This window comes from Hyperolius riggenbachi, chromosome 6, assembly GCF_040937935.1.
Source record: "Hyperolius riggenbachi isolate aHypRig1 chromosome 6, aHypRig1.pri, whole genome shotgun sequence".
Taxonomy (NCBI): Eukaryota; Metazoa; Chordata; class Amphibia; order Anura; family Hyperoliidae; genus Hyperolius; species Hyperolius riggenbachi.
Window position 1 is genome coordinate 376,757,896 of NC_090651.1, and position 16,726 is coordinate 376,774,621.

Sequence of the window (16,726 nt, forward strand, 5' to 3'; positions counted from 1 at the left end):
TCAAAAATCTGCGGGTGTTGTTTGTAAAACGTTAATAATCTCCAGCGCCCTTTGCAAAATGTTAATAATCTCCGGCGCCCTTTTTTCCTGTTTGGCGCCCGTTAAACGATATTTAATATGGCAGTCAATGGCGGCGCCGTTTTTGTCCACTTGCCTCATGCGCCCATATTTCCCAGCTCCCAAAAAAAGACCTCTGCAATACAGTTACCTCAGATATCTTTCCCAGAGTGCTCTGCTTGAGCAACTGGAAGCAGAAAGTAGGAGGGAAAATGTACATACCGGAAAAGGGGCGTTACAGAAAAAGGCCACAGGGTGGCTGTGCTGCATACTAACTGAAAAATATACATGTTGTAGAGAGATATAACAGCAGTCAGAATAGCAATGCAATAATGAGCTTCGGCTGAGGCAGAACAAAGGTATTTGTCCATTAGACCAGCAATTTAGCTGACAATATACTAGTGCTAGAGAACAAATCTGCTTATTACTACTCTTCCACGTCAGATTGATCCGTATTTAGAATGAGCCTTAACTTGTACTGTTATGATTACTATTCTAAAACATCTATAAATCTACTATTCTTGCTCCTAAAAATAGGCTGGAATAAACAGTGGCTACAACACTGGATACTACACACTCCCAGGATCCCTGTCACATGACATCAGGAATGTATCGTCCACCAGTAACGTCAATGTCACCGGACGCTGGGTCTTCAAAGTGGGCAACCTACATCCAGAGGACATCAACGGGGCTTTAGGTAAGAAGAAAAATGAGAAAATGATGCTATATGTGCTGTAATTTACTTCACATTAACTTAATGATGAGGACTCTCCAAATCACTCATTAACATACAAAAATTATTGAAGAGTTGTTAAAATCGTTGATGCGAAATCCGAAAATTAGTTCATGTCTACTCTTTATTGTAACTGGCATTAAAGTGGACCTGAACTCTTGCACAGGACTGAAGGAAAACATAGAGAAATACACCCTGTGTGTATTTAGATTTTGATCTCTCAGCCGAGTCAGCTCAGGAATCTCCTCCGCCATAATTTGTAAAGCCAGGATGTTAACAATACGCCTGCTTCAATGAAAGCAGGAAGTAGACACTCTGCAGTTGAGAGGAAGCTCTGAGTTCCGGCCCACTTTGATATTTGCATACTGATCAGTATGACTAACACGGAATCCCACAAATCAGGAACACAAGCAGTCATGGGTCTGATCCAGTTCACTTTTTGTTATAAGTTTTCTCCTCGGAGATATTTTTTCATCTTCTGCTTTAAATAACTTTTCAGCATTCTACAATTAACAAATTACCAAAAGAGCTGGTGAGAAAGTACTGTCCAAAATATTCAGAGGGTTTACTTGCTTGCTGCTGGCTTAAATTACATTTTATTGATAAAATGTCACTTAGGAGAAAAAGTAAATTGAATCGAGCTTCTTAAAGTAAAAGTACCAAAGAGCAGGTGAAAAAGTACTGTCCAAATGATTCATTATCTCATCACTAGTAAAATGTCCTGCAGATAATCCCAGTGAAAGCAAACATGATTTCTTTTTCAGGTAATGATGCTGAAGTTCTCACCACAGAAACGCCACTAAGCACCACAACTCATCCAGGTAAAGAACAATGTTTTTTTATGAAGAAAAACGCCTTACAAAAACAAATATTTTAATAGCTGTACTAGCAAACTCTATAAAACTTTGTGTTTTTTATTTTATTTTTTATATTTTTTACAAAATTAGAATGCATTTTGCAGCCTAGAAAAATATTGCATTAATAAAACTATTTTTTTCCAAATTAATTTTGCAGAAATTTCTACTAATCCAATCTACATCCAATCCAGGACAACTGTAGCCCCATCTCCAGTCTTAAGATCATCAGGTATTATTACATGATGAAAAATCTGATCAAGGCACACAACAATTATCAGCTGATCCACCAATTATCAAAACCCTCCCAAACATAAAACTTAAAGGAAACATAAAGTGAGGGGAATATGGAGACTGAAAGCAAATATTTTGTCCAGCAATCTGACTTCATACAATTTTTATGTTTACGTATACATCTGATTAATGTTAGAACTGGTCTTTTTCAACTGTGACCTTCAATAGGAGGTTCAATTGTGACCTTCAATAGGAGGTGGATCCAGTGACCTTGGTAAAAAGATACACACAAAAGAAAGTCAGGAGCCCATTATGATGTAAGAAAAATCAAGTACTCACAAACCCAGGTTGCTAGATAGCAACCTCCTTCAACCCGTGTGGGGAACGCCTGTCCCTTATTTGGGTTACAGGTCTCTCGACGAGGAAGGTCACTCTCTCGAAAAGGTCAGACTACTGTCTCTGTCCTCCTCCTACACTTGTAGGTGGGGGGAGGAGGGGGGGGGGGTAAGAGGTGCCCAAAGGGTTTTAAAATAATTAAAACCAATATAAAAGGTAAGGTAAAAGAACTTTTGCTTTGGCAATGCTAAATTCATTTTGTCCTGCCAATAAAGCTTATTTGAATTTGGACTGCATACCTAGAGATGAATATCTTAGCTGTATGCTGAAATGTTGTTTTATGAGCAATAACATATTTTTTCAGCATACAAGCTTAGACATTTATCTCTTGGTAAGCAGTCTCTTATTTCTTACACTGTAATTATTTTATAGCCCTTTGGGTGTCTCTTATACCCACCTACAATTGTATTTACCTGTGATGTTTACACGGGGATGTCCCTAAATTGACTACTTGGATAGGGATTTGAATGTAGGAATTTGAATGATAAATGATTCTTCCTTTGCCTCAGATCTGCTCTACCCATATGGAACCTCAGTTGACACCATGAGTCCAAAATCAGATGATGGAAGTTCACCATTAGTAGGTCTTTCCACAGATGTTCCACTTTTTGGGAGAAATCGCACTTCCCTCTATGTAAGCATGGTTCTGGAATGCTTAATATTCTCAAATTTAGCAGTTCTTGGATTAGACACTTAACAAAAAATGTTTAAAGGACAACTGAAGCGAGAAGAATATGGAGGCTACCATATTAGTTTCTGTTTAAACAATACCAGTTCTCTGGCAGTCCTGCTGGTCTATTTGGCTGCAGTAGTGTTTGAATCGCACCTGAAACAAGCATTCAGCTAATCTTGTCCGATCTGACAATAATGTCCATAACTCCCAACTGTCCCTCTTTTGGAGGGACAGTCCCTCTTTGGGAGCCCTGTCCCTCTTTCCTCCTCATTTGTCCCTCTTTCAGGACTTTGTCCCTCTTTCTATGTAAATATTTGTATTTCTCTACTGAAAAATGTGTTTGACTCTAAACTTTATTCCCATCCTTTAAATTGATATTTCTAATTGTCCAATGTTAATATGGAGGAAAATGAACCAAGATAGAAAGGACCAGTGTCTTTTAAGTTATAAAACAATCAATTTTCCTCATGAAATCTTTATGGTATTCATGACTATGGGTGTGTCGGGGCGGGATAAGGGGTTTGGCAGGGGCATGGCTTAAGTGTCCCTCTTTCTCATCTCAAAAATTTGGGAGGTATGATAATGTCAATGATCAACACCTGATCTGCTGCATGCTTGTTGAGGGTATATGGCTAAAAGTATTATAGGTAAAGGATCGGCAGGACAGCCAGGCAACAGGTATTGCTTAAAAGGAAATAAATATGGCAGCCTCCTTATCTCTCATGCTTCAGTTGTCCTAGTCTTCAAGCATATCAAAACCAGACTCCAACTAAAACTTCACTACAATTTTTTGGTCTGCTTTCTGTAACTCTAGAGAAGTTCTCTTAAAGTGGGACAAAACTCTGACATCCATTCATTCCGAATTCTGCGGAAACGCTGCATTACCGCAACTCGAAAATTTTAGCCTAATCACATAACTCGAAAGCTTTTTAGTGGAAATTGGATTAATGCTGTAATTTTAGGACAATCAGAAGACTTCGAAAGTATTAGGTAAATCAGAGAATGCAGAAATTTACCGTGGTTGCTAATCGGAAATGTGGTTCATCTCGCATAATAGCGTTCATGCCCAAAAAAATTGCTGATTCTGCATTTTATTTTATTTTTACAATTAACTTTATTGAAAACAATAATAATTTTGCAGAAATCAGAAGTTCAGATTTCTGGGGAATTCTGAAGAATCGGAAAGACACTTATCGGAAAGCAGAAATTCCATCGGAATCGGAAATCGGCTTTTCTGACCATCCCTAGTGTCCACACCAAAACAAAAAGGCTACAGATTGATTGTAATATTGGTCACTGGTCTTGACAATGTTTGAGAGTCTAGAGTCCTTTCCATGAACATTACACCTCACCTTTGTCCCTAAAAGAGATAATTAGATATCACAGTATGAATAGGTCATTTCTGCATTTGGCAAAATATAACCATTTCCTTTTTCTTTTTCGCAGGTGGATAATAATGGTTTGCTGTCCTTCCGTTCAGCCATCTCACAATACGTACCGCAAGCCCTCCCACAGGCTTTTGGAAACCCCTTCTTGGCTCTGTTTTGGTCAGACATAAATAACCAAGTAGCCGGTGATATATTTTATCGCCAGAGCACCGATCCTGATCTGCTGTCTCGGGCCACCTCTGATATCCATGCCTACTTTCACAATGTGACTTTCACAGCTCATTGGGCGTTTGTAGCCACCTGGCACAGAGTTGCATATTATGGGTCAAACACCAACAAGGTAAGAAAACTAATGAATGGTCATTAAAGGGGCACTTAAGCCAAAATAAAAAAATGAGTTTTACTCACCTGGGGCTTCTACCAGCCCCCTGAAGCTGTCCAGTGCCCATCTAGACTAGCTCCGATGCTCCTGGCCCCGCCGGCAGCCACTTCCGGTTTCGGCGACAGGAGCAGACAGGCCAGGAATGCGAGTGATTCTTCACGTTCCTGGCCGTAATAGCACCCTCTATGCTGTTATAGCATATAGCATATATCATATGACAGGCAGCATGGAGGGTGCTATTACGGCCAGGAACGCAAAGAATCACTCTCGTTCCTGGCCTGTCGGCTCCTGTTGCCGAAACCAGAAGTGGCTGTCGGCAGGGCCAGGAGCATCGGAGCGAGTCTACGTGGGCACCGGACAGCTTCAGGGAGCTGGTAGAAGCCCCAGGTGAGTAAAATTATTTTTTTATTTGGCTTAAGTGACCCTTTAAACCATATATCTCTTTTTATCTCTCTCTTTTGTGTCAGGGTTCCTCTTTTATGCTCCATATAGCCCACCCTTTTAGTTTGATTTATAAAGGTGACGTCTCTACATCAGCCAGTTACTGGACATACACTACCATGGCTTAGAGAAGACACAGCTAGATGACAACTTTGCTGGGCCCGGGAAGGAGCAATGCAGGATGAAGCTCAAGGGACTGGAGGAAGTGGAGCTTTTGGGGTTTTGGGATGGGCCGTGATGACCTGTCACTCAACCTCCTTCCAATGTTAGCCTGCAGATGAATCTAAGGGTTGTAGAATGGGGTGAAAAATTTATAGTGTAGGTAGGAACAGCACAGAACTGCCCAGTGGTGGATTTATGTGACCCTCTGAATTAAAAATCTCCGTAGGTAAGGATGGGACAGTGGATTGCAGTTTAAAGTTTATCCTCCTGGTAGGGAGATGAAAGTGCAGGAAAAACCAAAATTGTTGAACATGGCTTTAAATTAGGATTGAATATGACTTTTTGTCAACGCTTAAGTCTGTCCAACTTCAGTGCACAGTTAAGTTGTCCGTCCTAAATGCTCCTCCTCTCTGCTTACAGGTGAACACGTTTCAGGCTGTGCTGAGCACCGACAGCAATCAGACATTCCTCCTCTACAATTATGCTGATATTCAGTGGCCAAGTGTGGCAAATGGTTCCATCCAGGAAGGACGTACTGCCCTGGTGAGTATACCCATTACCGGCTGAGTTAAAGTCATAGCATGTATAGGTGCCTTTTGACAGCAGATAAACCATTTCACAATTAGCAAAAAATGTGGCCTTGGTGGGTGAACCCACATGACTCATTGAACAGAAGTTATTTAGTTCATCGGTAGCTTTTGATAGCTGATGAACTATATGCAGTTTGCCTTCAAAAAACACTTGCTGATGAGTTACACCTACAAGTTTATTTCATTAAACCCTCAACATTTGATTAAATACATATCCAAAATGTGGCACTCGGGGGACACATGTCAGCACATTTCTCACCACTTCTGCCCACATGTAACGAAGGGGGCATTGGGGGGTGGGGGTGTTTACTGCTGACTTATGACTCGAGTATAAGCCGTCAAGACCCCCACTTTTGGGATAATTGTATGGCCCCAAAAACGTGGCTTATACTCAAGTGTTTACAGTAGATGTAAAAGTATTTTTCCATTATTTCCTGTATTCTACAGGCTGGGCTTAATAGTGGATTCAACTCAGGATACTACACAATCCCAGGTTCTATGACTCCATCTATAAGGAATATATCATCTACAAGTAATGTCAATGTACCTGGGCGTTGGGCATTCAAAATGGACCAGTTACATCCAGAAGATATCGCTGGAAATATCGGTAAGTGTGCACTGTTTTCCCACTCCTTAGTAAAGAGCATGTGATTTGCAAATGTGTTTGTTGCTTGTTTATTACCGGAAATATATTGATGGCCAATAAAGGAAATTCTACTAACACTGTTTTGTTTTTCATTTTAGATAATTCTACAGATGTTCTTTTGGAAACTACGATTGCCCCAATCTACAGAACATCTACTCCAGCTCCTGTATTATACTCTTCAGGTACATTCACTGAGTTGTTCTTTTTTCTTTTCTGCCAAATAACTGTTTGGATGAGTGTTGTATAAGTATTTATTTCGTATTAACCACTTCACAACTGAGGGGTTTTAACCCTTGAGCACCAGAGCAATTTTCACCTTTCAGCGCTCCTTCCATTCATTCGTCTATCACTTTATAATTACTTATCACAATGAAATGAACTATATCTTGTTCTTTTCGCCACCAATTAGGCTTTCTTTAGGTGGGACATTATGCCAAGAATTATTTTATTCTAAATGTGTTTTAATGGGAGAATAGGAAAAAATGTGGGAAAAAGTTTATTATTTTTCAGTTTGCGGCCTTTATAGTTTTTAAATAATGCATGCTACTGTAATTAAAACCCATGAAATTTATTTGCCCTTTTGTCCCGGTTATAAAACAGTTTAAATTATGTCCCTATCACAATGTTTGGCGCCAATATTTTATTTGGAAATAAAGGTGCATTTTTTTCAGTTTTGCGTCCATCCCTAATTACAAGCCCATAGTTTATAAAGAAACAGTGTTATACCCTCTTGACATAAATATTTAAAAAGTTCAGTCCCTAAGGTAACTATTTATGTTTTTTTTTTAATTGTAATATTTTTTTTTTTCAATTACAAAAAAAAAAGTTTGGGGAGTGTGGGAGGTAATGAGTTAATTTTTAGTGTATAACTAATATATTTGTATATGAAAAATGCTTTAGGGTGTAGTTTTACTATTTGGCCACAAGATGGCCACAGTAAGTTTTTGTTTATGCGACCTACAAGCGTACAGGAAGTACGCTTGCAGGAAGTTCAGGGATGCTGGGAGGATATTTTTTCACAATGATCGCGCTGCTTCTCGTAGAAGCAGCTGATCATTGCGGGGAGCTTAGATCAACGAACGGGAAAGGTTTTTCCCGTTAATTGCTCTCCGGGCAAGTGGGCGGCGGCATGCACGAACGCGGGGACACGCAGACGTGAAAGTGGGAGCGCGGACAGCGGCAGGAGCGGCGCAGGTGCGGATTTCTCCGTCCCTTGGTGTTAACTGGGTGGAAAAAGGGACGGAGAAATCCGCACCGCTGGGGGTAAAGTGGTTAAATTTCCAACATGAAACAATATGAACACACGGCCTATAAACTTTATTTATATATAGTGCTCATCTCTCCTTAAAGGTAGATAAATCATATACAGCAAGCAAGGGAGCTCAGAGCTAACATTGAATACAATTTATTGAAAAAATAGCAATATAGACAAACTGACTCACAATAAACCCCCCCCTTCCCCCAAACCAAGCAGAAACATCCGGACTAAATACACGTGTCCAAATATAGGAGTGCACTTCCTATGATACCGGGATCCAAATATGCATGTGTATATACTTTCTTCTGGCCCAGATTTGATCTGCAATAAAGAGACATCCAAAACCAGATTACAGCGTGCAAGTCTTCGGCATCGCCCCTGTGCAATGACATGCACGCCTCTATATTGACTATATACGCAACCATTACTGACATATGCATCTAATGTCAAACCTCATCCAGCTATGCTGCGAGCTTAGAAAGTTTGTTTGGCTGTTGGCTAGCCCGCTCACGTGTACCACTGGTAGAAATGTGTACTTCTGTGAGATTTCTCACGTCTCAGCTAAAGCTGATGTGGTGCAATGACTTGGTAATCCCTTCACGGTAGGATGCGGACTGCCCCGTTATCATACTATGGAACTCCGTGCAGCCGCCGCTAGGAGGAAGGTTGCGGAGGTACGGGGGACATACACCACGCCTACTGAACAGAGGACATCACGGAACACATGACGCGTTTCATCCACTTAGGATTTCTTCAGACGTGCAGCGTCAGGTTAAAGGGCACATACTTTTATACCCAATAAGGCATTTACATATAGCGGAAAATTTAAAAAACACAGTTGCCATGTTCACTCTATGAAGAGCAGTCAGTTAACCATTAAAGTGACTCTTAAGCCCCCCCAAAAATGAGTTTTACTCACCTGAGGCTTCCAATAGCCCCCTGCAGCTGTCCAGTGCCATCACCGTGTCCCTCAGATCTTCTTGTTACCGCCGGCGGGCACTTCCGGTTTCGCCGTCAGCTGCCGACAGGCTGGGAATGCGAGTGATTCTTCACGTTCCCAGCCACAATAGTGCCCTTTATGCTGCTATAGCATTCCTCTATGCTGCTATAGCAGCATAGAGGGAGCTATTGTGGCTGGGAATGAGAGGAATAACTCGCGTCCCCAGCCTATCGGCGGCTGACGGCGAAACCGGAAGTGGCCAGCGGCGGGAACAGGAGGATCGGAGGGACACGGCGAGGGCACCGGACAGCTGCAGGGGGCTATTGGAAGCCCCAGGTGAGTAAAACTCATTTTTTTTGGTCTTAAGGGTCACTTTAAAGTGGACCCAAACCAAACATTTTTTTTATTTCAAAATATTTAGTTGCACCACTCTGACACATACAAAGATAAATAAACACTCCTTCAAACCTATGAGCATTTCAGTGCATGCTTTTCACCCTTCTCTTTTCATAACTAGGGTTATACTGGGGGCAGCCATTAGCAATTCCTCCATTGCCGGACAACAGTTTGACGGATTTTTTCCCGGCAATTTGAAAGGATGGGAGGGGTTACTCAAAAAAATGTAAAATATTTTATATTTGTCATCATGCAGCTGAAGAAAAGGCTGCTATTTATTATCATAATTTAGAAAATAGATTTTATTTCTGAAATCTTGTATTTTTAATTTGGGTCCACTTTAAGCACTTTGATTAGCAGTGGGTTCCATGTTACAGAAACGCCTTCATATTCAAATCCTTGTTTAGTCCAAACGACATTAAACTCCCACATTTATAGATCAATTCCGATTCCTTTTTTCTAACTTCACGATCAAAATTGCCACGCCTGGGGCTAATGTTTAGTTTATATATGCCCATAACTTGCAAGCCCCTTGGATTTGAATCATGTTCTGTTTGGAAATGCATAACCATGGGATTGAAGTTTTTCCTATCCACATTTGGGTTTCTTATATTTGCCACATGTTCTCTTATACGGACATTTAGAGCCCTATATGTCTTTCCTACATAAATGCGATCGCATGGACAATATCCAAATATGGAAATTTCAAACATATTTTTTATTTCTGCTTTTGGCCAAGAAATATAAATATTCAATCAAGCCAATTTTGCATTAGCACAATCAAGGACAGGTACTGTCCACTTTTTTTTGTTAAAAAAAAAACACATTCAGTATAACATTGCCATTAGAACACCTCTGCAACAGGCAAGGGCAGTTTATGGGCGTGACCAAATAATGTATGTGAACTTGGCAAACAAGGGTTTTAATTAACATTTTGTGACATCCCTGACATGAGCTGAGTGATGACCCACCAAACATTCTCCTCACTACTTGATCCACAGTTTTCTTCTAGAACCCAGGTGATGTTTTCACACCTTGTCAATAAAATGCCCTTTTATGCCACAATTATAAAAAGAAGTTAAATAAGTATCTTCTAGAAGAAAACTCAGAAGAAAAAGTTAATTGCAAATGGGCTCTTGCCCCTTCACGACTACCAGATGTGCTTCTCACAGTCACACTGACATGTAACTTCTTATCAGGTATCACAGAGACAATAAGCCATACATAGCTGCAGTCAGAGAAGTTGGGTGCTATAGCACTGGGATATTGGCATAGTGGATAGCTCCCTTGCCTTGCAATATCTTCATGGAGGTCATATGTTCTCCCTGTGTCTACGTGGGTTTCCACCGGCACTCTGGTTTCTTCCCACATTCCAAAAAACATACTGATAAGTTTATTGGCTCCCCACTACAACTGGCTCTAGACTATGGTACATGCACTACACGATATTAGATTGTGAGCCCCTCTGAGGGACTGTAAAGGGTAATACTCTGTACAGTGCAGCGGAATGTGTCGGCACTATGTACATACTAAATAATTCTAATAATAATATTAACCATTATAACTTCAATTTTGGAAAAGGTATACCCGCCAAGCTCTAAGTAGTTTAGTACTTTATGCATAAGTCTTATCGTATAATTTAAGGATGACTTTCATCTTTTTACGAATGGTCCTTCTTAGTTACCAACCCTGAATATTATTTGTGATAATTAATTATTTTGAAACAAAGTGACAGTAATTATATATCTATTTTTCAGATCTTCTCTATCCTTATGGACCTCTCATTGATGCCGTCAGCCCGACGTCAGATGATGGCGGAACACCGTTAATCCCTCTTTTGACATCACTACACCTCTTCGGCAGAAACTACTCCTCTCTTTATGTGAGTAGATTTCTTCAAAATGTCCACCCAGATAAACATGAAGGGATTTGTAGTTTACCATTAAACTGCATCATCTTCAAATATTCCTACTGTCACGCCAGGAGGTAGGCACTAGATCCAGTCTTCAAGCTGCACATTATCCACTCCCTGCTGCCTGTACAGTGTGGACACAAAGTTCATACAGTCTGCCCTTCTATTAAGATAGGATGGGAAGCCTTTACATTGACTTTAAGACATTTCCCTCTCATTGATATATATATATATATAGTGTGTGGTCCGGTATAAGTCATGGAGAGAATCCAAAGACATAACAACAAAAGTTGTTTAAGTGATACCTTTAATGGCTAACTGTACGAGAATTATCTGCAAGCTTACAAAGAAATCTTGTACAGTTTGTCATTTGAGTTATAATCTAAACAACTTTTGTAGTTACATCTTCAGATACATATCAGAACAGTCCTTCTGTTCAGTGTTGTTCAATTCTGTCTTACCCTCTTTCTGCAGAGTTCCCTAGGCTTTGTCCTTGGTCATCTTCTATTCTCTCTTTACCTTGTTCAATGAAACTCCTGATTTGACGTTCATAACCACTTGTTATACGTTAATGGCACTTTAGTCTACCCATCAACTCCTGATTTGTGTCTCATTTGTTAATTTATTTATTGTATTTATAAAGTGCCAACATATTATGCAGTGCTGATGTAGGGAAGGAGGTGGGATGAGGACACAGAAGGTGCAGGATGAGGAGAGGAGCAGACCCACCACTCCCCTGGTCCTGTTGTCTGGTCTGGGTGTGTGACTGAGGTGAAGGCCTCCATAGGAGAAGGCAGCCTCTCTAATCTCCAGCCGGCAATCTCCTAATGTTTACAGAGTACATAGTCTTGTCACTAACTGTCCCTCTGAGGAACTAACAATCTAATTTCTACCATAGTCATATGTCCCCATAACCTAGGGCCAGTTTAGGGGAAAGCCAATTTATCTGTATGTTTTTGTGATGTGGAAGGAACCCAGATTGCCCGAGGAATCCCATGCACACATTGGGAAAACATACACACTCTGTGCAGTTAGTGCCCTAGCTGGAGACCTAGCGCTGCAAGGCAAGTGGTCTATCTACTACATCACCATTAAATGACTTCACCTCACCTAACAATATGCCCTCAAACTTTCCTGTTCAAAACTATCTAACCAATTTTCTACATTAACCATTAACAAACAGCTAACTTCAATCAACCCTGATTCTGGTATCTCTTCAACCTACTGTATCTTATGCACACCATCCCCTTAGCCTAGTAAGGCCGAGATATGTTATTCTATGTTGTGTGTTTGTGATTTAGCTCATATTTGTAGACAACAATCTCTGCTAATTTAATGTACAGAACTGCAAAATATGTCTCATCAATGTGCCATCTCCGGTGTTGCTTGTGAAATTTCCCCAAAGTCATTTTCACAATGCTGTTTTTAATGTCGAAAAAATATTCATGAATATTCATGAAAATACATGGTATTTTCGCAATATGTTGAAAAGCGCGAAAATCCTTTAAGAGCAAAAATCCACAAATTATTCATGAATTTAACATTATTTTCATGAACATTAATGCAAAAAGAATAGCGACATTTTTTTGCTTATCACTGTCCACCTCGAGGTTGTTCACCCAGCTCTCGCCATTTCACTAACCAGATCTCCCTTCAGTTGGCGGCAAATCTAGCTACCTAATACATGGGGGCACTTCTAGCTACTTAATACTGAGGGTACTTCTGGCTACCTAATGCTAAGGAACACCTGTAACTATAACAGACAAGGAAAGTATGGGAGAAGTAACATCTGGGACAGCCAGCACTCTTGCAGTGGAGTTGGGTGGTGTAGGTTTATGGATGGTGAAGTCTAAAGACCCAGGACATCTGTGCCTATAGGCTCCTGTGATGTAAATCCCAGCCTGGATGCTGTTGAACATGTGTAGGTGCCAGTAAAAAAGGACTGCCATTGACCATAATCATTAGGCTAAAATGCACAAGTTTTGTCCAGGCACTGAGAGAACAGCTATTTCATTTTGTTTCTAATGTAAGGTCTCTTTCTAGAGCTGGATATATAAATTCACCTCCGAGGAGATTTCTTATAAAATCTGATAGTGTTATTATTATTACTTTCATCAGTTGTTTAGTTATAATTAATGATAAATGACACATTGTGATTATTCCGCGTACCAATACTTTCACTAGTTGTCCACAGAAAGATGGTTGTAGATGATCACAGGGACATTAAACTAGTTGGGATTAGATGTAAACTAATAGAGGTAATAAATGCAATGTGGAGAATTAACCCTCCTGGCGGTTAATTTTTTTTGCCATATAGGCAAAAATCCTTTTTTTTTTTTTTTTTTTTGTTTCATGTAAAGCTACCAGAGTGGTAGCTACATGAAACACCACTAGAGGGTGCATGTGTCCCTCTAGTGCGATCGTCGCCGGCATCAATAGCAAACAGGGGAACGCGTATATAACGCGATCCCCTGTTTGGCTTCTCCTGTTGCCATGGCGACGATCGGAATGACGTCATGGACATCAGCCGACGTCCTGACATCAGACGCCTCCGATCCAGCCCATAGCGCTGCCCGGAACTCATTGGTCCGGGCAGCGCAGGGCTCTGGCGGGGGCCCTCTTGGGCCGCTACGTGTGGGCGATAGCCGCAGAGTGGCGGCGATCAAGCTGTACGCGCGGTTACCAAAGTGCTAGCTGCGCATACAGCATTTTAAATGGAGCAAATCGCCCCACCAGGGGCTGAGATATCTTCCTGCGCGGCATAGCCCGAGCACAGCTCGGGCTTACCGCCAGGAAAGTTAAAAGAACATTAGTAGCAAAGGAAAGTCTCATGTTTTTATTTTCCGTTATATAGCTTTATTTGTAATATTGCATCATGCTGTCCTATTTGCAGTTTAGAAACCACACTCTGTATTTTAAGCTGTAAAACAAATCATAGCTAATGGCCCTTTGAACTTTCCTGCAGTATAAAACCTAATCTCAAGCTGTCTCTCACAGTTCCTTGGCTGTTTAAAGGGGCACTATGGCGAAACATTGTAACATTTAAAATATGTGCAAATATAAACAAATAAGAAGTATGTTTTCCCAGAGTAAAATGGGCCATAAATTACTTTTCTCCTATGTTGCTGTCACTTACAGTAGGCAGTAGAAATCTGACAGAAGCAATAAGTTTTGGCCTAGTCCGTCTCTTCATGGGGGGTTCTCAGGGATTATTTTCAAAAGCACTTAGTAAATGGCAGTTGCTCTGTCAAACTGCAGAAAAACTGTGTAGTGAGCAGGGAGGCTGGCCAGCATCAATGTTTAAATCCTTTTTAGGGAATATCTTTATAAAGAATAAAAGCCTTGCTGAGAATCCCCTAAAAAGAGATGGACTAGTCCAAAACCTGTCGCTTCTGTCAGATTTCTACTACCTACTGTAAGTGACAGCAACATAGGAGAAAAGTCATCTATGGCTCATTTTACTCTGGAAAAAATGTACTTCTTATTTGTCTGCTTGCACATTTTTTAAATTTTTAAATTTTTCGCTATAGTTCCCCTTTAAGCTCTTCAGAAAACAGGACTGAGTTTGACCAAGTTGGTTGAATAGTTCATAGAAGCTCTTTTGCATAGATAACAACTCAAGTTTTTTTAAAAGCACGATCAGACTCTTTTCTTTGCAACTAATGTTCTATTTATTTTCCAATGCTACACATACAATTTATTATCTCAAAAGTTTATTTTTGTTTCAGATTTACATAAAAAGCTCTTCTGAGGTCAAGTTAGCAACATGGTTATGCTCTCTGTAAAGCACTGTGCAAGCTGTTAGCACTATGTAACAGTATTATAATAATATACAATACAATTACATTTGTAAATTGCGTTTCTCCCATAGGACTCAAAGCGCATAGATATGTCTCAGATCAATACAGGGTTGCAGGCTGGACTGTGTTACAGAGGAAATAGGTGTTGATAAATGCCAGACAGGTGGCTTTTCAGTTTGGGATTGAATGCCTTTTAGGGATGGAGATGTCCTGATTGTGTGTGGCAGGGAGCTCCAAAGGTTTTGAGGTGGACTCTGGGGGTGACGAAGTTATTAGATCCTTTTGATGTAAAATTGTGTGGGGGGGGGGGGGTGATGCAGTTGCAATAAGTCCTTCAGGTATCCAGGACCCAGATTGTGCAAGGATTTGAATGTCGATAAGCCAATCTTAAAGTGGATCCGAGATAAACTTTTACTCATTGCATAATTGTGTTCCTTTCATATAGTTTATAAGGCATTCCTCAAGCCAAATACTTTTTTTTGTTTTGTTTTAATACTCTAATTCCCTTTAAACGAAGCAAGCCACGCCCACAGCTCCTTTTGTACCTTGGCATTGTAGCAAGGGCTTATGGGAGCTCAGTCTGGGCAGGAGGAGGAGTAGGTTACTAGCCATTGATTTCAGAGGCAGAGGGGAGGAGGGAGGAGGAGAGGGGACTGAATTTACACACAGGCAAGCTGATAGCATCTCCAGCCCTCAGCCTGTGACAATGTGACAAACAGAACATGGCTGCCCTCATTGTATCACAGGAATAAATAATCATAAACTTTTGAAGCTGTTTGCAGCTAGATACGCTGTGTAAACTATCTAAACTTTAGATAAAATATATAGACAAGTTACTTGTTATAGTTAGTTTTTCATCTCAGATCCGCTTTAAGCAGAATTCTCAATGTTATTAGTAGCCAGTGGAGTGAGTGAACGGTTGGTGTTATGTGGCAATGGCAGGGTTGGCTAGTTAACAGACTTGCAGCGGTATTCTGTACAACAAACAATAACAATAACATGCTCATATCCTTTTCTCTTGAACAGGTGAATAATAATGGCTTATTGTCCTTCCGATCTTCCATTTCACAATTTACGCCACAACAACTTCCTGTCGCTTTGGGAAACCCATTTTTGGCCGTGTTCTGGGCAGATATAAACAATCAGGTAGCAGGAGACATATATTATCGTCAGAGCACCGATCCAGATCTTCTGCACCAAGTCTCTTCCGATATCAGAACTTACTTCCATGATGAGGATTTCACATCTCAGTGGGTGTTTGTGGCCACGTGGCACAGAGTGGCGTATTTTGGATCTAATACTAATAAGGTAACATGGCCAATTTCACGTCTTCTGCAAACATTGCATTGAATATTGATAGTATCACTAAATCTTTGATGGAATTATTATTTAATTTTATAGTATTATACTTTATAAATTTTACATGTGTTGAACCCAGGGTCAGATTTACCATAAGGCAATGTAGGCATGTGTCTACAGGCACCCGATGATGTAAAGGTGCCTCCCTCCCCACCCCAAGTGCCTGCCCTCCTGCCTTACCTATGCAGAGTCCTGAGCGGAGTGGAAATGAGAGGCCACTCACCTGACTCTCAGTATTCCACTGATGAGATCTACCTTCAACTGGGGGCAAATCTAGCTTCCTAATACTGAGGGCACCTCTAGCTACCTAATACTGACGGTACCTCCGGCTACCTAATACTAAATGGCACTAGCCAGCACAATAGAGGTTTGATTTGGCGGGGGTTTGTTAGTTCTTGGAAGACAAAGTTTAGGGTGCCAGGACATCTGTGCCTATAGGCTCCTGTGAGGTAAAACCGGGCCTGGTTAAAAAAATGAGCAAACCCATCAGCTGAGCTCTACAAAG

General features: G+C 40.7%; 1 protein-coding gene across 1 annotated transcript in view; it reads left to right on the plus strand.

Moving 5' to 3' along the window:
* The window catches only part of LOC137522290 (uncharacterized), a gene marked incomplete at its 3' end in the record, with an annotated part of 138,123 nt that overhangs the window by 89,465 nt on the left and 31,932 nt on the right, over nucleotides 1-16,726 (plus strand). The window contains exons 39-40 of the mRNA XM_068242320.1: nucleotides 595-754; nucleotides 1,555-1,611. Of these exons, the coding sequence (XP_068098421.1) occupies nucleotides 595-754; nucleotides 1,555-1,611 (217 nt within the window). The remainder of the gene's footprint in view (nucleotides 1-594; nucleotides 755-1,554; nucleotides 1,612-16,726) is intronic.